The sequence below is a fragment of the Leptidea sinapis genome, chromosome 10, assembly GCF_905404315.1.
Source record: "Leptidea sinapis chromosome 10, ilLepSina1.1, whole genome shotgun sequence".
NCBI lineage: Eukaryota > Metazoa > Arthropoda > Insecta > Lepidoptera > Pieridae > Leptidea > Leptidea sinapis.
Window position 1 is genome coordinate 11,802,821 of NC_066274.1, and position 25,673 is coordinate 11,828,493.

Below are 25,673 nucleotides of genomic sequence, written 5' to 3' on the forward strand. Positions count from 1 at the left end.
GCGCTTGAAAGGTAGCTGTTGTGTTATATCAAGGCGGTATCAATATGATAAGTTATGTTTAAACAAACATACAATTCTTGTACACACATGAATTAATTATTGTGTATCTGTCGGAAACAGCTCTAGTGACTTGATTCTGTATTCAGATAGGCCTTTACTTTTACATACATAGACGTTTGTTGAAAAATGGTATTACCCAAAAGAATTAATTACGCCGTGATCATAATCGAGGCACTAGCGTTCTTGTTTTAGAAGTTGAACTCAAGTAAGTTTTGAATGTTTAAGCTTAGTGTAAAATCTCAACTAAAAATTAAAGTGATTTACTCCACACGAGTTTTTTTTTCTATGAAAATAAGGGACGACGTCACCAGTTGAGCTCGTCACCTTGAGACATAAGATGTTAAGTCACATTTGCCCAGTAATTTCACTAGCTACGGCGCCGTCCAGACCGAAACACAGTAATGTTTACACATTACTGCTTTACGGCAGAAATAGGCGCCGTTGTGGTACCCATAATCTAGCCGGCTTCCTATGCAAAGGAGCCTCCCACTGGTGAGTGGGGTGTATAAGTGCACAAGTGTATTTCAACCTTCGCCTCGTTGTACCGCTAAGGTAACCGGCGACGAATCGTAAGTGTCCGACTCTTCATCATCAACTACGATGCATGAAACGACACGTAGTAAGGCTCGATCATCGATATATTGTTTACATGGGATTGGGGACATTGAATAAAATATCATGTTAAGTACAAAAAAATACTTTCATTGGAACAACTATAATACTAACAGAACTAAAGCTACCGTTCAAATTACGAATGAAACATTACTCTTAGGCTGTCTGTGATGACCCCGCAGTGCGACGCTCGTGTTATACAAACTCATCGGGCTCTCGCGGGGCGTCCAAGTCCCGGTAGTGAATGACCGGGCGGAAATCGACGCCGCCGCCCCTTTAACAACAATCACATTTGTGTTAGAGCCACGTCATCACAAGGACTGAATGACCGAACGATATTCACTGCCGGTAAGGTTAATGATCTATACACGGACAACGCTAGCCTTAGGTAGCGTCTAGCGGGGTAGAGCGAGCTGCCTTTGGCAGGATCTAAATCTTTTATACCTACGTCCCATAAATTGACAACAATACTCCAACATCAATTTTAATTACACAGATTAACCTAAATAAAGTAGCCCTAATTAAGATTAGATATCTGGATATAAGTATCCAGCTAGGTTTCAATTTAAAAATAAAAAAATTTAGTTTTATCCGAGAAAGAGCTACAATAACATTAGAATACAAAGGTAAATTTCGTCACTATATATACAAGACTATAATAGCTCTGATGGGACATTAAGTGATCCGGAAAGCAGAAGACTCCGGTTCGAATCCAGATGTCCTATAAGTTTTTTTTGTCCAAGTTTTGTACATTCTTAAAAATCCGAGCAAGGCTACCGGACGACCGCGTCCGGATATTTATTATAATCGATAAATAATTATGTAAATAATAATTATATTTGACACAAATAGTTTTTCAGGTTTGATAATTTTGCGCCAAAATTGATGTCAAAATGTAGCTGCCCGCAGCACAATAAATCATCGCTGGGCTAGATACAAACGTGTGATGTGTCACTTATGGTTTTTTTAAAGAGTAGAATAAAGTAGGATTGTATAGCGGTCCGCAAGAGTCTAACATTAGATGTATGTAACTCTACTACCAACAACTGATGAGATTTTAGGAAGAAATTGAAAAGAACTGCCGAAATTCGTCTATAGAAAAGGTGTGGTTTTGTGTTTTATTACGATAACGCCAGACAATGATTTAGAGTTTGGCTGGGAGGTGATAATACATCCACCGTATAATCTTGATTCTTTCAGATTTCTAGTTTGCAGAATTCTTTAGGCAGCGTCAGGTTAACATAAATAGAGGACCACCCGAACCATTGGTTAGAAGTATCACAATTTCCACAGCAACTAACATGTCATGTCATCGAACAAAACGGCACATTATCTGCTGTAATAAAATGTACATTAATTTTCGAAATGAAAGGTTTCATATAAAGTACGAACAAACTTTTTCCCAAACTATTATATGTGTCCATTTTACTCGCTCTACCCCAGGACCGGCGCTGTGGAAGGATATTGAAATAAATGTAAATCTACTCGTAAGTATTGGCCGTCAGTCCTTGCTTCAATACTAAACACATTCACACACAAGCACACTGTAGAGTTCGCATTTATACTCAGCTCTCTACTATCTGGAAGTTGGTGTAAGGACGAAATATTTTAAAAACAAAATGTTAATTTCAGACACTTTATTAAAATTCATTTACAAAAGTTGTAATACAGGATGTAATTTTCCATTAAAAATAATTATGCAGACTAACGGTATGATCACTAAGTAAAAATGTATATTAATAATGTCTAGATATTATAGTCGTCTGTGGTAAAAAACTAGACGATATAAAACCTCATTGAACCACAACATGTAGGAAGTTAAACAATAGCAACGGTACAGTAAGCATATTAATCGACAGTGAAAAACATTATAGTCAAACAAAAGATCGAATAATGAAGAATTTCGATAAATGTTTAAATTATTTATATTGTTATAAAGAACGAACTCTATATCAAGGCTTTGGAAAATGTTGTGGTCAAAGTTTTCATATTTAACACTACCCCATAGCCCATTACATAAATTAAAAAATATAATAACGAATTATCTAGCATCAACTAAAAATGCATTGTTATCTTAATATTTTTGATTAAATGATTGTTAGAATATGTCACCAGTGTCGGGGAAGTCAAGATCGTTGTACGCAATTATGGGTCGAGAGCGATCCACGGTATCCCTGTAATTTACCTTACACTCAATAACATAATATTGTAGGTTAGACACAAAAGAAACAAGTTATTTAAAATGATTAGTGTTTCACTAGTTACACAATAATTTACACTAACTGTAAACAACACCAAGCTTTAGTTACACAACGACAACACAAAGGCAGTAAAGACGTCGAATGGCGACCACGTACCGGAAGACGCAGTGTTGATAGGCCCCCCACAAGATAGACCGACGATCTGGTCAAGATCGTCAGAATACGTTGGATGAGGGCAGCGCAGGACCGATCGTCGTGGAAATCTTTGGGGGAGGCCTTTGTCCAGCAGTGGACATCTTCCGGCTGATGATGATCACACAAAGACCAATCAATTATTATTAACCAGTGACGTATACATAATATCTAAAATAGCGTTGCTTATCTCACTCTGATCCTATATCTATATGCTTCCTTACACACGACGGTACTGCATGCAATAAAATCAGTACTGAATGATGATGATATAAACAGTTAGTTATTTTTAATTGATGTCCCTGACTTCTTGGATTACTTTTTTTGGTACGGTTGGTGGTTTGATTTTTTTTCTTTGGCACAATTAACAAATTTGTTTATTTGATCACAGAAGTGAGAGATATCAATTGAAAATAACAAATTGTTTAGAATTGGAACAGCGACATCTCAAGTCAATTTCCTAATATGCAAATATTGGAGTTGAGCAGGTTATCAACTGTAAAGTAGATTCTGTAGATGGAGCCACAACTTGAGAGTTGAACAAGGCATACCAAGATTTACGAACATGTGTCACTCAGTTAGCTCAATTGGTAAGAGCGTTCGGACGGAAACCGAGAGGTCGGGGGTTCAAGTCCCGCATCGTCCATAAATTTTGGTACAACTTAAATTTCTTTAATTAATGATATGTTTAGGTCAATCGAAGATCGGAATGTAGAATACCACCGGTAGGTAGGAGATAAAAAAGATATTTTAAATACCGACGTTAGTTATTTAGTGGTGCTACGGAGCGGATTAGCTGACCGCTGTGATGTCACTACATCACACGTCAAGCTTCGTCATTTCAAAGGAAGGGCTTGATATAATCGAAATAAAAACTAATGGATTCTGGGCATATATGCTATACCATCATTTAAGTGGTTTTAATAGACTTACGGCTGTTTTCAATAACGTATCTGTAGTTACGGATACATTGCTGTCACCGTTTAATGACAATATCTCATCTATCCATAGTTATGTCCAGTATATAGTCCAAGGCTTTATATCGATAGGTTATTGAAATCTCCATCCTCTAGTAAGATAAACTAAGGATAGATAAGTTATTGAGAACGGCCGTTAGTGTTATGCTCCATTGCAGACGAAAGAAGGTTGTTACTTTTATGCTGACTGTACTGACGAAATTGTAAGTACATGCTGCCATTTAAGATAATTTAATCTAATGACTAAATTAATACCAACACCCACAACATTGACATTTTTTTCTCGCTTCTTCCACTCGCACCAACTCATTCAAGTTTTCTAATTCATGACAAAATGATGATGCGCTTCAGTAGAACAGTAAGTACATACCCTTCCAACTATCAGAAAAGAGTTTGTTTAAAAAAATCTTAATATATAAATCCAGTGTCCTGATGTTTGTTTCCAATGACCTCCTAAACTAATAAACGGATTTTAATGGGGATTACTTCATGCAGTGCAGTTTAGTCCAACTTGAGTGATAGTTTTGTTTCCAATATTTTTGTATGGACATGTTTTCTATGAGATAATTTATTGACGCACGGTTTGACAGTTCTGCTGCACAATTTCATTGTAACAATAGGGAGCATATTTTAAGAAATAATTATTGATGTTATGAAATATTATAGACAAATTATTAAAAAAACAGTAATTTATTTTTTATTTACAGAACAACGTCTGCCTACGAATTTTTACGTTTAAAAACTGTAGCTCAACAAACTAATTTTTTTATAGGCTATGGTCTTATGATTATATATATATATATGTAGCTATGTATAAATAAAACTAGTTTATTACATTGCTCAATAAACGCCACATTTTCTCCATAAATGTATCCGAGTTAAGAATATAATGATATGATTTTGTACTTGATATATTCATTAAAAACTTTTTTGAATCATTTTTGCTTCAAATTTACCAGCGGATTACATGGTGGTAACTGAACACAGGCGGTCATGCCTCATTTGCAATACCATGGGAATTAATACTCATTTTCGATCGATATGATATTATACCCAAGCGATATCAAGTTCAACTTCGAATCGTAAACAAAAATAAATATTATCTAATTTACATTATTATAACGAACTCGGACATCGAAAATATAACCTTAAATTTTCGATACATTCTTTATTTTATCTATTGTTATATAATTATTAGTCTATTCATAAATTGTTTCTTTTTTATCACTACATTGGACTTAATAATCCTACAAGCTTTTCGAAAAAGCCCACAAAACGATATTAATATAATACGTACCAAATAATAATTGAATACATTTAAATGATCAATACTTTCTTTTGGTATCGAATAGTTTTGTCCCTTTCTATCAAAGTTGAAATGTGGTTTGACAGGAAAAAGCATGGTGTTAAAACGGTAAGTACAAGCAGAGCAGTAAGGCTATGGTCTCCTATTTTATGCCGTACGCGGCGTCTGGCGTTAGCGTCAACGCTCAATTGTGTGGCTTCCCAAAGTCTAGACGCAACGCATAGCGTCGGAAGTCAATACGTCTGGCGTGACGCAGGTGGCTCAGTAGCGACAAGCGAGCTAACATTGATGCTTATAAATACTGTTTTTATGATTCTTGTCACTTTTATCACACACTGCATTATAAGATTTTACTGATTCAATCAACAACTAGTCTTTTCCTTTATCAAATCTCATCATTTTGTGTGACGCGAGCGACGACTTTCAAACTGCAATGGTTCGTAATGACTAGAGACGCGGCGCACGGTGTTCAGGCGTCAACACGCCAACGTCGTCGTGTGAAAGAGACCACAACAGTACATTTATATATTAAGCATTGTGACGCAGCGTACGGCGTAACGAGACGTCGCGTACGGCGTAAAATAGCAGACCATAGCCTAACGGTTTCAACTAGCGTCATTTCAGTATCAATATTAAGGGGGGGGTGTGTTTACCTGGGTCTGGTGAAGCGTGGGTGTCGGGGTTGATAAGCAGGCGGCGCCCAACCACCCCAGCCCCATCTACCGCCGCCACCACCACCATACCTGGTGCAGACAAAAGTTATATATATATATATATATATATATATAATGAAAATAGTCTTTGTTTGAGGCTCTTTCACCCCTAAGCCACTGATCGTATCGACATGAAACTACCACCATTCGATGCGAGATTTACCCTAGATGGTTAATGCCTTTCTGGTTCTTTTTTATTGTTTAATTTATTTCCTTTTAAAATTCCCCACGCGAAACGGGCGGGAACGGCTAGTAATATAATAATTAACCTTTTATTCCATAACGCTTATTTTACAATCTAATGTTTTTAGTAGTTAAAATGTGCTTAAAATCTTGTGTTAGTTTAATAAGACTGACAAAATCAATTATTTTTTCTTATTTATCTTTGGGTATTTTGCCAACTTTTTCCGCTTTTCCCTATCCTTGCTCTGATCAATCCAGTTTCTTCCAACCGCCTGCACAATGTCATCTGCTCATCGCTGCCTTGGTTTACCGGTGTTTCTTTTTTCTGGTGGTCCCATCTATTTGGTGGTCTCTATTGCCCACCTTCTGTCCGTATAGCGTGGCAATGGGGCCAGCCCGTTACCATTTCAATGTTAGTGTGTATCTTAGTGCATCGGCAAAGTAAATGTTATCTATATAAAATTGAAAGTGGTTTACAAAGTGTTGGTTGGTAGCGTTATTTTTTTATGAAAATAAGGGACGAGACGAGCAGGATGTTTAGTTGATGGTAATAAATACACCATGCCCATTACAATGCAATGCCGAACTCCAAAAGTTCTAAGCGGCACTACAAATGACTTGAGAAATAAGAATTTAAGTCTTATTTGTCCAGTAACTTCACTGGTTACGGCGCCCTTCACACCGGAATACAGTAATGCTAACACATTACTGCTTCACGGCAGAAATGGGTACCACGCCCATAATCTGTGGCTAGCATCTTGTGCAAAGGAGTCTTCCAGTGATTACGGAAGTTATGGAAAACAACTGATCTTCTATTTGGAGTGGGGACTCCATTTGTAGTAGATTTTTATATAATATAATTAAATTAATAAATTAGATTGAATAAAAATATGCAATTATTTAAGTTACTTGACACTAAAAACTGACTTAAGTTATTTATTAAAACAAAACTAGACTATCGTGTGGTAATCAACAAAGACAGAACAAACTATATTATTAATCAATATCGCAAAATGCAATCAATATGGTCTACAACAATGGATAAGGAATAAACATAATGAGCGCCATCTAGCGGCGCTACGAGCGTAAATTATTTCAACTAAACATAACGCAGCGCCATCTCTTAGCCTGGGTACACTCATTTTACATAATAAAAATATCGGTGGCACATCCAAAGAGTATAATAATATATAGGTAAAAGAGAGCCTTCTTTACGCATTATAAGCTGTCTATTTGAAAGCTAGCGCCATCTGGAGATTGGCCCCGAAAATAATTATATTTAAGCTCCAAATTATAAAATTTATTTTTAATGTTGTGACGCAATTAAATAACTAACTCTACTGTTTAATGTAGGTATTGCAATTTTTTACCATGTTGAAATTGCGCGTAGAGTTAGTTATGTAATTTTGCCACAATATAGAACATAAAAGATACATTTAGTAGTGCAAATATGCAAAATGGAACACGAGAGCTACATACATGTGCAAACGCTAGGCATAGTCGCCATTTTATGACCAGTGGGCAGTGACACAAATAAAGAAAAGTTGAAAGGTTTCAAAGCGAGTGACAGCTGCCAAGTTTTTAATTTTCGGGCCAACTAACAGATGGCACTACAGTCTTCTGAAAACGTACTTTAAAGCGTCTGTCCCACCCCCGGGCACATGTATCTCTGGTGTATTATCTAGTGCGGGCGTGTACGTACGAGTGTGCGGGCGCGGGCGGCGCGTGCGGGGCGTGCGGCGCGTGCGAGGCGGGTCCACCGCGGGCGGGTGGCTCGGGCTGGTGCGGGCGGCGCACGTCTCGCACGAACGCGTTGAAGTACGACACCTCGCGCCGGACCTCGTCCACCTGCAGGTACCACCACGATACACACTTTTACACTAATTATCTTGCCCCAAGTTAAGCATATATAGCTTGCGTTATGGGTTACAAGACAATGATATATTTAATACAATATACTTACTTAAACATACATATAAACATACATAAATACATTTAAACATCTATTACTCGGAAACAAACATCCATATTCACCATAAAATACTTGCACCTACCGGGATTCGAAACAGAGACCTCTAGCTTGGTAAGTAGAATCGCTAACCACTCGGCCATACAGGTCGTCATATTATTAACTACTTGAGTGTTCTGGAGGTATGAGAGCGACGGAGCGGGGGAGGTAAACAAACGTCAAACTAACTCAGTCTGCCGTCGAGCTGAACAAAGGATACAAAATTTATCGAAGATACGTCACTCAAACGATTGGCTCTGTTGGAACAGCCCGGAACGCGAGAGGTCGCGAGTTCGAATCCCGCATCGTTCATAAATTTTGTTTAAAATTTTATATGTGTAATTATTTTCAAAAGTGAGGGTTACCACTTTAAAACATAACAAATTATCTCATATCAATTAATATTTCACTCTCTGCTTTTATATATCATTCATTCATACACTCACGCCTTATTACCGTCAAGTTAGCCAGAGACAATAGAATGTCACTTGCTTCAATCCTTACAAACCTGACGCGCTTCCTCTACAATCATTACTCTTTTCAGTGATCACAACTCAACTGCGTTAATTCTGCTTTTATACTTCTTCTGTCATACATTAACATAGCGACAAGCACTCCATTATGTACAGCCATTCGCGCTTCTATTAGCACAGTCTGGCCGTTTATAAATGCATGCACCACTCCATTCACACAGTTTCCCGCAGTTACCATCCTTTCAATATCATCTTCATATTTTCTGTCTCTTGTAAAATCCGCTTTTATATATAAAACATAATATTTAATTATCTTGCTACTTATGATCTGATTCAGAGCTTTAAAATAGGGCAACTTGTCCTATCCTATCTACCTATCCTCTTAGGTTATCATAGATCATTCAGTCATTAAATTACAAACGTTTTAGTATTTTATTGTAATAAACGAATATTATTATTAAGTAAAAAATTTAAAATTACCTTTTCAGCATGTTTGTTGAATATATGTTTTCTGATAAAATCGGGTCCCTTGAATTTCTTCCCACTCAGCGGACACAACCATTTGTCTTTTGAAAGCTCTTGAGTGTTGGCTTGAATGAATTTTTCTACTTCTGCTTCAGCATCCTATGCACAATTCAATTTATTACAATTAACGATACAATTAAAAAATATTTTAATGACATGAAAATATAGAATTCTATTATACCTTGACTCCTAATTTTTGCAGTTCTTCATCCGACAAAGGCTTAACATCTTGTAGAAAAGCTGACATTTTCCCTTCAAATGACTTTATATAATCCTGAATTTCCTGTTGTGTTGGCTATAAAAAAAGAGTCCTTATGTTATTAGATATAAAAGAAATGAACAAATGCCTGAATAACAGTACTGAAGCATAATTTATAAACTTTATCTGTTAAAAATGGATTATTTATTGTAGTAATAATTTTTATAGCGCGTTTGGGAAAAATTATCTGAATTTTTCGTATTGGGAATCCGAGAAATAGTTTGCTATAAATAAACTTTAAACACAAACCCGAGTGTTGCCATGCTAACGTATACAATTCACTACTTACAGATCACCGCCGCCCACATTCTCTTGCAACACAAGAGGAATCACAAGAGCGTTGCCGGCCTTTAAGGAAGGTGTACGCGCTTTTTTTGAAGCTCATTCCACAGCTTAGTAGAACGAGGAAGAAAGCTCTTTGAAAACCGCACTGTTGAGGACCGCCGCCACACATCCAGATGGTGGGGATGATATCCTAATTTGTGGCGTGTCGTGCGAAGGTGGAATTCGGCGGCAGGAATTAGGTTAAAAATGAATTATGTAATGAATATAATATGACTATTTATAATTGAATAAATAATACAAAACTCAACCCTTCTTGTCGGCTTCCTATTTGTCAGGCGGCCATTTGCATTACTTTCTACGCATAAACGATCAATAAAACGACTTAAATTACTTGGTAGTTAAAAAATCCTGTTAAATATGAAGAAAAAAGAGAAGAAAGAGAAGAAGATCACAAGAAATTGACACCACAATCAAAATAAATGCACAACTACAACTTGAAACGATAATAGCAAGACAGCTTAGAAGTTGTAGATGAGATTATCGTAGAAGTGACGTTTGATTATTTGTCAAATTTGAATATTCGTCTCTGACATTTTCAACTAATAGTAGTTAGAACCGATAATATCGAATAATGTTTCGTACGTTCAATGATCGTTTCGACATTGAATACGATGTAACTAAGATTAGGATTCGACACGACTACTACCACGATATATCCAATATCGATTTTAGGAGAAGGCCTCCTGATGATTATATTGATATATATAATGTTATTTTCATGCAACATCAGAGGATTCATCCTATGAATCCTCTGGTGTTAACGCTCCTGCGTTGCTGGCCTTTTGGAAAAGGAGTATGCCATTTTTTTTGGGAGAATAGTTTGGTTGTATGTTGAAGAAAGTTAATATAAGACATTACCTTATTGGTAGGCAATGCGGAGCGAGCGTGCATTATTCCACACCGGTTGGGCATTTCATCCTCATAGGGATATTCACAATGGTTGTAGTAGTCCACTGAATGTACTATACGCAAGTAGAGCACGAGCCGGTCCAGCACATGCATCAGCTCAGGATCCGGTTGATCGTGACTGCTTGGATCTGCAGAAGCTTCTAGCCCCAATAATTCTTCTTCCTCAGTTGATGCCTCTTCTATCAGATGCTCCGTTATCTTGTGGAGAACTGGGTTCTTGGAATTGAAGTTAATGGTCTGAAACAATATTATGTAGCTGGTACAAGAAATTTATCTTTCATACGCCATATATGTTTATGATCTTCACTTTGTTGACGGCGTAATATAATCCGATCATTATACTGCGACAGCTAAAACGACGAAGTGATTTACTATTTACATACTTATATCACGTACCTTATACGTACGTATAGGCCTATCGCAGATGACACACTTCTTGTGCTAGCTATAAAATGTCTTTGGCAGATATTTCACCGACTCAACGCACACAACGTACATTTTCAGTCATTTTGTCGGCGGAGCTATAGGGACGTACACGCAATGGAAGTACAGATATTCCGGTGTATTATTTCGTACTTGAGATATATAAAAAGAAGAAGAAATCGAAGAACAATTTTGGGTTTCATCCGATTCTTTCAGAGAGATTATTAAAGGGATTGTTTCGTATTCATTAGTATACATTCAGTTCTAAAACTACATCCAAATAAATTTGCACCTCATCCCAACATATTCTTTTTAAATTTCTGTCATGATACTCTGACAAAAGATGTATCATACAGTGCTGGTCTGTTTTCTATTTCTTGAACCAATATTGATACATCGATGTCTAGCGTCATGACACACGTCAATCACTAGCAAGTGCAGACTACAGACTAAAGTCAGCATCGTCTGCGTTAGCGCGTGTTGACGTGAACGTTTTATTTTTTTGTCGCACTTTTTGTACGGCGCGGTGCGACGCGGTCTGTCAGATCTACGAGGATATTTTGTGTATCAGTCTTTTTGCGCGTCGTATGCGTTACTGAATATAATTCTACAGTATTATTGTCACAGACTAAAAAGTGCGTCACGGATAGTCTGTTGTCTGCGATAGACCATAACGTACCAAGCCGATCCACAACACCGTTAATGTGTTTTGGATCGAAAAACATAATGCAAATATCAAATAGCATTAATTGCGATTCTCAGCAGTTTTGTTCAACATTTTTTTGTTTAATACACATATTCGAGTTATTGTTCGCGTTTTTCCAACTTCGCAAGCAAACTAGTGGTGGCACAAATGCTTACATCACTAAAAGGCCTGCTAGGATCGATGCTGGAGTCTGGGTTGTGCTATAGCCTGGTGCACGATTCTATTGATGGTATCAGTAGTTAGAACGATGGAAGACTTACATCATTAGAGGGCGCGCTATCCTCGGGGGAGGGGTCCGGGTTCTCCCACAGCTTGGTGCGTGAGTCCAGAAGATTTGCAAGGCGGGCGGCGAGTCTGGCGTCAGATCGCATGACGGCACGTTCCACCGTCACCCCGGAAACGGGCCGGATGCGACGCTGAAGGTCGCGGTTCACGATGGCGCCCAACTCACACTCGCGCAGCTGAAGAGATAAACGAGTATATAACTCTACTTTTTGATGTACAGCTTCTTTAGTCGTGACTTGAGGGTAACTCAGAATATTTTTCTGACGGAAGTAACGTTAGTACTTGAAACAATTTATAACCATTATAATTTAATGGTTTTATTGTATGTATTAGTAATCTTTATCTCCAAGTGTAATTTGTTCATTTATGACTACTTTGTAATAAATAATAAATAAAAGTTCTCAGTCTGACGTTTGCGACATTCGTTAATTATTCTTCGTCCATCGGACAGGCAAAAGGTCCGATCCCATAGAGCCATATTCGTTAATATTCAATAACAACGTTATATTGATATGTGTGATAACTATTAATAATTTAATTATTTTTATTCAATTATTTATTAACACGGCTTTAATTAATGTAAGTATATATTTAATGGTATAAATTAAATCTTCTTGTATTTCAACTTTTTAAGAAAATTTGTTATATACTGGACGTCCTAGAATAGGTGGGACAAACAAGAGCAAACGAAAATAACATATTTTGTCTATGAGCTTTCAGATAAGCAAAAAAAGTATATATATGTATCTGTTAATTATTCCTAAAGTTAATTATAATTAAGTTTTACTTCAATCGCACGTAAAGATTACAAGCACACACTATTATAATTTACAGGTATGTATTAAATGTAACGAACTAACTATGCTGGGGCCTATTGCAGAAGTTTACTAATAATACTAGAAAATAATACCAGTTAAAAGCTATTGATTTACAAGTCTTACTAATTTGTGTTGCAGAACAATTTTGTTTTTGCTTGTAATACAAGAATATCACTGTTGCTTTTTTTTTATGGAATAGGAGGACAAACGAGCGTACGGGTCACCTGGTGTTAAGTGATCACCGCCGCCCACATTCTCTTGCAACACCAGAGGAATCACAAGAGCGTTGCCGGCCTTTAAGGAAGGTGTACGCGCTTTTTTTGAAGGTACCCATGTCGTATCGTCCCGGAAACACCGCACAAGGAAGCTCATTCCATAGCTTTGTAGTAAGAGGGAAGAAGCTCCTTGAAAACCGCACTGTGGAGGACCGCCACACATCCAGATGGTGGGGATGAAATCCTAACTTGTGGCGTGTCGTGCGAAGGTGGAATTCGGCGGCAGGAATCAGGTTAAACAGCTCTTCGGAACACTCCCCGTGATAAATGCGATATAAGACACACAATGATGCGACGTCTCTACGCAACGCCAAGAGATCCAGCCGTTCACAGAGCACTGAGTCCCCGACAATTCGAGCTGCTCTACGTTGCACGCGGTCAAATGGATCGAGCAGATACTGGGGTGCGCCAGACCAGAGATGACAGCAATACTCCATGTGTGGCCGGACCTGCGCTTTGTAGAGCGCTAGAATGTGGGCCGGCTTGAAGTATTGTCGTGCTCTATTGATGACGCCCAGCTTCTTCGAAGCCAATTTGGCTTTGCCCTCCAGATGGCCACGGAATTGGCAATCGCTCGAGATTTCGAGACCCAGTATTCCGATACTAGGCGCGGCTTAAAGAGAAGTGTTCTCGAAGAGAGGTGATACGACAAATGGGGTTTTTTTAGTGGTAAACGCGCAAACTTGAGTCTTCTGGGGTTTAAATTGGACAAGGTTCAATTTACCCCATTCCGCGACCTTCTCGAGAGAGGACTCGATAGAACAACACAAGTTTCTCCCGGCACTGGTCGACGATTTCCCGAGAGAGACCTGCATGGCCCGTGTATACGGCAACACCAGTGCTGTCGTCCGCATAGCAATGTATGTTGGAGGTGTCCAACATATCATTGATATGCAGAAGAAACAGCGTAGGAGATAGCACACAGCCTTGGGGCACTCCAGCATTCACGGGCTTCGGGTTCGAGCAATATCCGTCGACAACGACCTGTATGCTACGCCCAGTGAGGAAGCTGGAGGTCCACTTGCACAAGCTCTCGGGAAGCCCAAATGATGGAAGTTTTGAGAGGAGCGCCTTGTGCCATATACGATCAAAGGCCTTCGCTATGTCCAGGCTAACTGCCAGGCCTTCCCCCTTGCTTTCAATAGCCGCCGCCCATCTATGTGTTAGGTATACCAGAAGATCACCTGCCGACCGGCCATGGCGAAAGCCGTACTGTCGGTCGTTGATCAACTGGTGACCCTCTAGGTGTACTAAAAGCTGGCGGCTAATTATGCTCTCCATGATTTTAGAGAGCAGGGAGGTGATAGCAATGGGCCTGTAGTTCGCCGGATCCGAACTGTCTCCTTTTTTTGGATCGGATGGACAAGGGCTGACTTCCATGAGTCAGGGACTACGCCTTTGGAATAAGAGTGCCGGAATAAACGCGTTAGCACCGGCGTCAACTCAGGGGCACACGTTCTAAGCACGATTGGAGAAATGCCATCCGGCCCGCTCGACTTCCTGACATCCAACGAAAACAGAGCTCGCCTAACAGTTTTCTGTCTGAACTGTACTTCAGGCATACAGCTCTGACACCGTGGGATGGTCGGCGGTGTTTTTCCGCTGTCGTCAAGTGTCGAGTTGGAGGCGAAAAGAGCGCACAGGAGCTCGGCTTTCTCTTTTGCCGCATGGGCAAGGGTGTCATTCCTCATGGGCAACGGCAGCATGGACGGCTGGTTGAAGTTACCAAGAGCAGCTTTCGACAACGACCAGAACTTGCGTGTTCCGTTCGGGTAACTGGAAAGCTGCTCGCCGATTTTGACGACGTGCTAAGACTTCGCACGGGCGATTTGCCGCTTAAAAAATCTGGAGGCACGGTTATATTTCCTCTTAAGAACTTTGCAGTTCGGATCCTTTGTGCCCAGCGCCGCAACCCAAGTTCGATACGCCTGTTTTTTGCAGTCAGATGCTGCTTTAACTGACGCATCGAACCAGGGCTGTGATCTGCCACCGATCGGTACTACAGAGCTTGGTATAAAAATATCCATGCCCTGCAGTATCACATCGGCTACTGCAACGGCGCAGGCACTAGGATCATCCGAAGGGAAACAAACCTTGCCCCAAGGGTAGGATGCAAAAAAGGAACGCATCCTATCCCAATCTGCTGACTTGTAGTGCCAAACGCGGCGGGTCGCTGGTGGTCTGCGACGTTGGCGTCGGATAGGCACTACACTCCTGACCAGGCAATGGTCGGACGTTCCGAGACGGGCGTCGACAAAGACCTGGTAACCATCGGGATGTGTAGTCAGCAGAAGATCTAATAAGGACGGCATGTGACTATCCACATCCGGGAGCCGTGTTGGCGACTAAACTAATTGGGACAGACCATACGCCAATGCAAAATTATGCACAGATCGCCCTGCGTAGTCTGTGGTACGTGATCCAAGCCATTCGGCATTGTGCCCGTTGAAATCACCCAAGACTACGATTTCAGCGGAGGGGATCTATGCAAGCACGTCGTCAATTGCCGCTTGAACGCAGCCCATGAGATGATCGGTTTCTGCGTTACCACTATGGGACCTGTAGACACACGCATAGATACGGTCCTCTAAATCTACGCGGAGCCAGAGAGTAGACAGGTCCCTACCCTCAAAATTGCCGAGACGGCGACAGCAGATATCCTCCCTAACGTACACACATACCCCGGCATGAGGCAAAAAATTGTGCTTAATTTTGTACCCGGGGTACGTTAAATATGACGTATCGCTAGGTCGAGATATCTGCGTCTCCGTTAGGCAACACAAGGCCGGCTGCGCCGTCTCAAGGTGGTGGTGGACGGCGTTTAAATTGGAGTGAATTCCCCTGATATTGCAAAAGTCCACGTTGAGCGTGGAGCGGGGTGCCGTGGTGTTGCTGCCTCGTTTGTCCTCGGTCATGCGCGGATCTGTGCTCACCCCAGAATACGAAGGGCAGCCCGAGCGAGAGTGCTCAGGGAGGGATTCTCCGGCTCTGGTAGAGCCGGTACCCTCCTGGGGTAATATATCTTTATGGACCGCTCATTTTGTTGGGGGGAGGGGGTGGGGGTAAGGGATGGCCTCCGATCCTCGACACTAACCTATGCGAAACATAGCGGCACTAGACCGCTACTTCACGCCGGTATTCTGTGCGAGTGTGGTAATTAACCCGGACGAGTCTGGCCGGATTGTGCTGACGTCATAAGACGGCAGCGTGACTCTCCCACTTCTAAAAAGCCCTTAGTCGCCTCTTACGACACCCATGGGCCTGGGACTCCCCTATTCTTTTTACGCCCCGGGGAAAGTACAGGGGTTAATCTGCTAATCATTTTTCAAAACTACAAGTTATATGATCTCAATTTTCTAGTACTAATGTATTTTGTTGCATAATGTATTCATCCGAACCAGTAAAATTAGTGCTAATATTATCAGGAAGCCAGAGGAGAGTAAAACACAGTTGTTGACTAGGAGAATGGCCACCACCATTGCTTCTTTAAGTAAATTTTTCGCTGACGCCTTGTTTGTTAGAGCAATAATTTATATTCTATTTATCGTGTACTAATGAATTTAATAAATTCATAGGTAAATCCAATAAATCAAATAATTATGTATAACTTACTCGAATATTATTAAGGTTCCAGCAAATATCTTTTATGTTTACTTCACGTCTGAATGTCACCCAGCCTCGGCGGAACCACCGGCGCTCTGGCAAAGGATCAGCTAAAGCCACGCGTAGAAACCCTCCATAGCGCTTACACATCTAAGATATAAGTTGATAAGTTGGTAAATATCCATTAGAACAATTATTATTTTTTATTTATGACATATGATACAAATATTATACTGAAGAAAATTTTGTATTTTTGTTTATCAGGAATCTCTAAACTACTTAGCCAATTTGAAATTCCTTTATTAGTAGATTGTAAGTACATTTTGACTGAGTAATAACTAAGGCAGGGCTATTTACGAGTTATTATCCGCAACTCGACATCTACTGTGCTAAGATTTTTCCCGTGAAAAACACCCTTTTGAGCCTAGAGCCAATCTGTATTAAACCAGAAACCGTCTAGAGTTTCTTTGCAGGTGTATTGTGAAGGTTTCTTGGAAATGATCTCCTTCACCATAATGTATTCAAGTATTTTATGTAAAAAAAAAGACTTGCAAAAACTAGACTTTAAAAAGAGAAAGGTTTTACACTTTTTACTTCGTGTACTATAAAATTCAGCTGGAACGAAGTTGGGCAAACGACGATTAATAATTTAAAAGCTATGCCTTTATAAAATAGACTGAGATTTTTGAAAAAAAACTATACTTCTGAGACGAAGAAACAGCACAAGATTTCTTCGGTTTAAAAAAAACTTAATCTTTAAAATATAAGGTATACATACAGCTTCAACTTCAGCCTTCGTGATTGTTGGTGCCAAATTCCTCAAGAAGATTGATGTTGTTCTGTGTAGAGCTCTCACTTCTTTCTTCTCTGCTTGAACTTCGTTGGTGTCCGAAGTTTTCTCATCTGATACTGCCTCTTTAGCAGCCTCGTTGTTTTCTTCCACTTTTTCAACACTTCGTGATTTAGATCTGCTCCTACGCTTTGGTGATTTCGACGGGCTTTCCGATTTCGATTTTGATTTGGATTTGCGTCGAGTACCCGTCTCGCCTTCTTCATCGGAGCTTGAAGACGATGAGCTCGATGATGATGAGCTAGAAGATGAGCCCGGAGGAGCTAGAAAAATTTTGTTCAAATTTATGCAAAGTAAATAATACCAAAGAATATAATATAATAGTACAAGTACGGATGTCTTACTCCGCGAAATCAAAGAAATAAGGATTCTTGCGGTACTAAAATAAGGTGTTATTCAGATCGCACAGCGTTACTAACCTATAATTTTATTCACCCAGTAGTTGCCCCTCTTTCTATCACGTGATTCTTACCTCTTCTGACAAAACTAGGGCTGACCTCTTTACCTAAAACTGTACCTACCTAGTTTTTTCTATAACATAAATAGGTATAAATGTAATTGTAATTTAAAATCAATATTCTTTCGTTGTCAAACCTACATTAGCTGTAGTATAGTAATGTACGCGTTGAAAGACCACGACATAGTCGAACCTACTTAGTATATAGGAAATAAATAGGCTATATATATAATATTGTTGGATACTACCACCCGGCCCAGGAACATGGGGAGGCGCGCTCATTATAAAACTACTGCCGACGGCGGGTCGGGTCACTTCTACTTTGTACGGCGTTGCGTGCGGACACGCTGCGTGACGACCGATCGGTGTAATCTGCTATCATCTGGTATCTCATTATTCTTTTGTTAATTATTTTGGTTATGATTTTGTTCCTCTGAGTGTTAATTTGCTAAAGTTTGTTTAATTATTTTTATAAGAATTCATGTGATTAGTTTTTAGATTCATAAATAAGTTTTTTTTTTTAAATTGTAATTTCACTTCTGACCTTATAATATATATAGCTACATGAATGTCTTTGAATTAGATTGTTTCAGCGTCTTTCGCTTAAGCTTAAACATAAAAAAAAATTGGATCGCAATTTAGCTTTGCTTTATTCATGTTTCTCCATTTTTTAAATATCGGTCAGATCTGCGAAGTAGGTGACAGCAAAACTCGCGCGTGCATCACTGCTACTGGCTGGGGCCACCGCACGTACTTACGATTTCGATATGTTGGAACAATATTTACCGTTCTAGCGAGAATTATCCTCTAATATTGGATAATATATACAAAGAGGATATGTGGCTCTCATCTCTTACCATTGGCTGATGAAAAATATGAAAAAAAAAATTTGGAGTGCAATTTGCCTGCTTCTTACAGTGACAGACACAGAGTATTTTACATATACATACTTCACTTTGCAATTGATTCGTAAAAAAAGAATTTTTGTTAAATGGTTGGACTTAAGAATGGTCATTCAGTTGCATATACAATATTTAAAAGGTTTATTTGCACAAGGATAATATTTTAGTTCAGTAGCAAGTAGTTAGTAACTGCATGTTTGTGGTCCTTAAAATATAAAGGCCGGGCCTTTAAGTTGGTAGTATGCTCTATGCTTGAAGGTCCATAAGTGGTGTCATACCATTCAATTGCATTATTCATCTTGTAAAATAATATTTACTTTTACTGTACCTACTTGACCATAATGCTCATGATTTTTTACTAGTAGCGAGGAGTTTACTAACTAAATTACTTGCTACTCAACCGAAACACTAGCCAAGGTACAAAATAGCCTTCTTAGGGTTCCGTAGCCAAATGGCAAAAAAACGTAACCCTTATAGATTCGTTCGTTCTGTCTGTCTGAACTGAAACTAAATTATTTTTCATCAAACCCACACGTGTGAAAAAATTATATTAAGGTTTCTAATATCATTTTATTCTAAACTCAATAGTTTGCGCGAAAGACAATTCCTACGTGGTACAAATGTATCCCCCCCCCCCCCCCCCCCTGTAACTTCTTAAATAAGAGAATGATACATTACCATGCAAACTTCCACCGAAAATTGGTTTGAACGAGATCTAATAAGTAGTTAATACGTATAAATGATGAGAGATGATTTGCACTGTTCGATTTTGAGCAGATTTTTGGCCTTTTCCATTTAAATAATTTAATATAATTTTCCTTTCTATATAACTTTTATATTATGTTACTTGCTGTAAGGAATACTTCATGGGCGAGTCCGACACGCACTTGGCCGATTTTTTTTGTCTATTATATATTATTAACATAGTAGCTACTATATTATAACTACTTTAATCAATTCATTAAAACATTTTGAAATCGACATCATATGAAGTATCATTACACTTGTAATAGTCTTGTGTGTGTTTTAATTTTTTTGAAATGAATTTATGACTTACGAGGTTCTTTTTCTGGCACTTCTTGGTCTGGCTCAGTCCCAGGGGCGGAGTTGAAGCGAGAGAACAGTTTAGCCTGCTCTTGTAGTTGCTTCAAGTGAGGATCTATGTCCATCGTCAGCGGAGCAGTCGGTTTCGGAGACTCCGATTTTTTTTCCTGAGAGTCAGAGAAAATAGGTATGATTACCACGAACTTTATATTTCCCTGAAGAAATGAACATGCTGCATGGATTCAAAAATTCTGACATATTTATGTGTGAGGTAATAATATATAGCATGCACTTTACGGAAATGTTAACATTGTGCAAACACTTAACAAAGACTTGACATCTTGTCTCAAAGTGACGAGCGCAGTAGTAGTGCCGCTCAGAATTTTTGGGTTTTTCATTAATCATGAGCGGCACTGCATTGTCATCTTGCTCGTCCTTTCCCTTATTTTTATTAAAAAAAAATCAAAAGCTATTTGTGTGACATTCTGCAACTAGCAGTAGGTAAACAATACAAATAGTGATCTTGCTTAACTATGACAAATATACTCTATAATATATATATATAATGTATACTCTATTTAGATAAATATAAATTTAATTTATATTTGAAACATATACAGATTTATTCTAAAATAAACACATGTCAAGCAATTACAACAAGAATTTATCTTGGGTTAAGAAACTGTCTGGTTGTTTCCAAGTCATGGATGTTTAAATATAATATGTATGTTTATATGAATTTATGTATGTTAAAGTAACATATCATTGTCTTGTAACCCATAACACAGGCTAAATATGCTTAACTTGGGGCAAGATAATTTGTGTTAAAGTGTGTCAATATTATTATTATTTGAATTACAATATATGCAAAGTGATGCAACAAAAATACTCAAATGTCAAATACTAAATGCTTTACATGAGTAAGATGGATTGTTCCAGTCAATATTGCAGCATTGTCCAGCTTAATAATAGGGGTTAAAGTATGACATTGCCATTTTAATGTAATAGGTACTTCAAATTAACATAGTTCTATGTTATTTTGAAGTCTAGAGAGAAGTATGTCTTCATGGTTTGAGATTTTTGAGTGAATTTTTTTTCACATGATACCTATATAGTTCTTCATTTAAAAAATGTACAACATTCGATTATAGACTTTCAGTTCTTTTTTGAATTCAGCTTAGACAAGAAAGATGAATATTTCGAAAATTCGAGTGACTTTTTAATACCGTTCCGACGCGAAACTAACAACTGGAATTTTAATGTTGTGTTTGTGTAACCCTCCATATTCGCCAGACCTTGCTCCAACTACCATTTATTTTGTGATTTGGACAATTTTCTGATAAAAGTTTTCTTCTCAGGAGGCAGTACAAAATGCTTTCAAATTCGTGTGATGTTGTTAAATTAGAATAAAAAACAAATTTAAATTTATCAGAACATATTTGCAATTTTGATACTTTAACCCCTAATACTTAATATTATGTATTAAGCAGAATAATGCAAACTAGAAATAAAAAAATTAATACTATGCAGATTAAATCACAGGAATTAGATATTAGTTATAAGAACCTTTTCTTTCTTCTCACTTTCTTCCTTCTCTTCCTTTACTTTAACATCATCAACATCAATTACAACTGCTTTCTCTGGCTCAATTTTATCTGAAATTAAATATATTTGAAACATACTGAAAATATATAAAATACTTACATCATTATAATTTTTTTTAATTATTTCATATTTATTATGACACATGGCAGAATTCGTACTTAAATCAATGAAATTAAATTATTCTTACTTATATTTCTTGTCATTTATTTTTAGAACTATATTAAAATGTCTCACCCTGTTTGTCATTATTTGAATTTTCAGTTAGTGCAGGTTCATCTAAAATTTTCAAATCCTCCTCTGTCCCACCTTCGAGCTTGATAACAACCGTGTCAAGCAGTCTTATCAGTTTGTCTGACTTATCTACGTCAACTGTTACTTTGTCCAGCTCCCCTTGCTCTAGCAACTCCAGGAAAACATTTAACCGGTTCTGACAAATTGAAACAATATCCATTTAATTTTTGTAATGTATAATTACCAGTGGGAGGCTTCTTTGCACAGGATGCCGGCTAGATTATGGGTACAATGACGCCATGAACTATTTGTGCCGTGAAGCAGTAATGTGTAAACATTACTGTGTTTCGGTCTGAAGGGTGCCGTAGCTAGTGAAATTATTGGGCAAATGAGACTTATGTCTCAAGGTGACGAGCGTAATAGTAGTGCCACTCAGAATTTTTGGATTTTTCAAGAATCCTGAGCGGCCCTCCACTGCAGTAATGGGCAGGGCTTATCAATTTCCATCAGCTGAATGTCCTGCTCGTCACATCCCATATTATCATAAAAAAAATTAAATCATAATTTTTTTAAGTATTACATTGCTGGCTCATTTATTATGGCATCATTGTCTTCTTCAAATTTGTATTTATTTAGATATTGGTGATAATTTTGATTTAATTTAGATTGGCAGATAAAAACAAAAATGAAAGAAAAGTACCTTCAGTGCTACAAGTTGTTCTTCTTTCCGTTTAACAGATTCTTCAGGATGATATTTAATCTTGAACCTTATAATAAAAAAAAAATATATAAGCAATTTGATTGGAAGGTAATATACAAGTCAATTACTACAATACAAACAACATGAACTTGATAAATAAATCATATGTTGGCAGAATAATGAAGTATTCAATAAACACAACAATGTCAAAACAAATCAAAATCACTTTTTTTCGTTTTCAGTCTAAACATCCATAATAGCTTTTTCTAGAAAAAAAAACTGTTATTATATATTTCGAAAACTAAAATGAATATTTAAAAAATCTCGTAATCTCACCTGTTCCACACTTGTGGATATTATAACCCTACTCCTAACCAATACGGAACCTGTAACATTGCGCGCTACAGGTCAACGCGATATCAACTAGCTACACACATTTTAACATTTGCATAAAGTTTGAAAATGTTCTTAACGATGTCCGGCAATTCCTTGCGAAAACGCTGTAGACTGTAGGAAAAAAATTTGATGGTTAAAATTTGCATTCATAAAAGATTCTATGAATAACAATTACTGTAAGATTTGATTAAACAGACCAAAATGCAAATTTATTTCAAAGAAAGTTATTGCATAGAACCTTTTACTTTCTGCAAATTAAATATATTTTATAAAAAAATAAGTTAAATGAATACTTAAAAGATCACACCAATAAATATTTCTATTGGTTATAATAAACTATTACATGTACAGAAAAAATGGTACAACATGAAATAGCTCAAACCAGATATCAATAATTATTTGTAAAGATCAATTGGAGTTTAACATTAGCATAAATTGCTTTTTATTTTAATAGTCGTCAAACATTACGGAGTTCAATAATTCAAGTACATTTATATGAATACGTACCATTCCTCATCTTTATGAGCAACAAAGAATTCATTCAATTGTTGTCTTCTAAATTCAAGTTTATATTCATTGTATTTTTGAATAGCATCATCAACTGTAATGGAGTCATCTTGTGCAGCAAGAAATGCTTTGAATGACATCATTGTTGGTGGCCCATCAGCAGCGCCCATTGGTAACACAGCATCCCTAGTAAATTTATTTGCAACATATTAAAACATCTTTGTTAGCATCAGCAATAATGTGGAATGAATTTCCTCAATGTATCTAGGTCAATATTATGACATACTTAAATAAAAGTGTGTGCCTTTACAAAATTATTAAGAGTAACAAGCAACACATTACAAATGCCAGCTTTTAGGAAACTATATAGGCCAGTAAAACTACTGTCATTCCTCTGGAAAAGAAAAAGACCATGGGTGGAGGTCATCACTTAACATCAGTTGTCAAATTTCATAAAATATATGATAATCCAGTAAATTAACAAATAGTGTAATATTTTAAAACAATTTAACAATTTTACAATTCAAACAATTTATAGGTCACTTGACACATAAATATTTTTGAAGATAATTTATTTGGGACACAAATATTACAATAATGTCTGGGAAATTAAAAATTATTGAAGAGCAAATATGAAGTACAAGTATCGGGACATATTTTAATTTCCAACCTATAATGAATGTAATAAAACCATTCTGAGCCAAGACTAGCATATTCCAAATTATATAATATAAAGATTAAGTATGAATTAAGCTTATAAATGCTTAAAAGATAGAGAGAAATAAACAAGTTGAAATTACCTTGCAGGAACTGGTGGCATAGGTTGTCCGTACCCTTGATGAGCAGGATGGGGGCCAAAATGGTCATGTGCCCAGCCATAAGATCCATATGAATCATGGGGCATGCCCCCATATCTTCTATCATCTATAGGCCACTCAGGTCTCATGCGTTTGCTGGGGGGACCTTCTCCTCTTACTGGTGAATAACCACGAGCAGCACTGCCACCACCACGGTAATCTCTGTAATCAGGACCTGAACGACCCCCACGAGATCTTCATGTCCAATATAATACATAAAATATATGCCTCACTTAATTAAATGAATATTAATAATATGACCAATATTCTGTTTCTATGATGACAACACTAACAAGATACAATTTAAGAAAACATATATGCAACCAAAGTAAAACTTAGTTTATCTAAGTATGCAACCAACTTGCTAATTACTTATGATGAAGTATAAATAAAGTTATTTGTGGCAGAATATACCTTACTAGTACAGATGATCTTTTTGTTGGTTTAGGGTTGTTAATTGGGGTTTTGGATGCTTCGGGAAGTGGGTGATGGGATCTGGAAAAGTGTTTTAGAGTATATTGTTATTAGGTATGTAATTTTTTTTATAATGATCTCAAAACCTCACCTATCTGTCCATTCTTCTCGGCCACCACCACGATTGCGCTCTTCTCTTCTATCACTGCTTCTGTAACTGCTTCCTTCCGCAGTACCTCTTTCCCCACGAAATTTATCGCGTCTCTTTCGATCATATTCATCATCACTATCAGCCATCGTTAACACCAACTTTTGGATTGATTGACACTTATCTTTTTTTAGGTAACCCGGTCAAAATAAATTATTTTATGTTTGAATTGTAATAGTAGGTATATAAATTATTTAAATAGAGGAGCGTTCTATAAAACTATACAAATAGGTTAATAGTTATTACCTACTAGAAGAAGAAAATAGGTCTTGAAAGTTGCAATTTGAATATGACGCAGGAAATGTCAAAATCAAATACATGCCAATTGAAAAAACTGACAACAGGAGACAGATATTAAAATACAATACAGATACAAAATTCATTTGTCGACGTACCACCAAATACCATAATTATAATATTAAATCACCAAATAATATATTTATTCTAACGAGGTCATCAAGGAATAGGTAATGGTAGTTTTCCATGCATCGAGCACTCTCAAAATACTGCTTTGTTGTAATGAGTGCAATACTAACTCAGTGGCAAAAAATTAACAACCAAAGAGAATTTAAATACTACGTTCAAAAGACGGGAGTACCCTTAGAATAATGACACTATATTCTAAGGGA

The 25,673-nt window shown here is 37.5% G+C and overlaps 1 protein-coding gene across 2 annotated transcripts; it reads right to left on the reverse strand.

The window, feature by feature from the left end:
• Window positions 1-741: 741 nt before the first annotated feature.
• On the reverse strand, window positions 742-25,328 carry LOC126966383 (serrate RNA effector molecule homolog). Of its 2 annotated transcripts, none has more exons than XM_050810376.1 (16): window positions 24,988-25,328; window positions 24,366-24,617; window positions 23,566-23,751; window positions 22,663-22,729; window positions 21,966-22,158; window positions 21,693-21,781; window positions 20,140-20,293; window positions 17,652-17,986; window positions 16,883-17,023; window positions 12,153-12,353; window positions 10,713-11,000; window positions 9,432-9,545; window positions 9,206-9,349; window positions 7,947-8,092; window positions 6,002-6,091; window positions 742-946 (listed from the first exon to the last, which is right to left on the reverse strand). In XM_050810376.1, exons 1-16 carry the CDS (start codon window positions 25,131-25,133, stop codon window positions 868-870), a joined length of 2,625 nt encoding a protein of 874 aa, XP_050666333.1. In that variant the 5' UTR covers window positions 25,134-25,328; the 3' UTR covers window positions 742-867. The 2 variants fall into 2 exon arrangements, with proteins under 2 accessions (XP_050666333.1, XP_050666334.1); XM_050810377.1 differs by lacking the exon at window positions 742-946 and adding an exon at window positions 2,295-2,846.
• Between the last annotated feature and the right edge of the window lie 345 nt (window positions 25,329-25,673).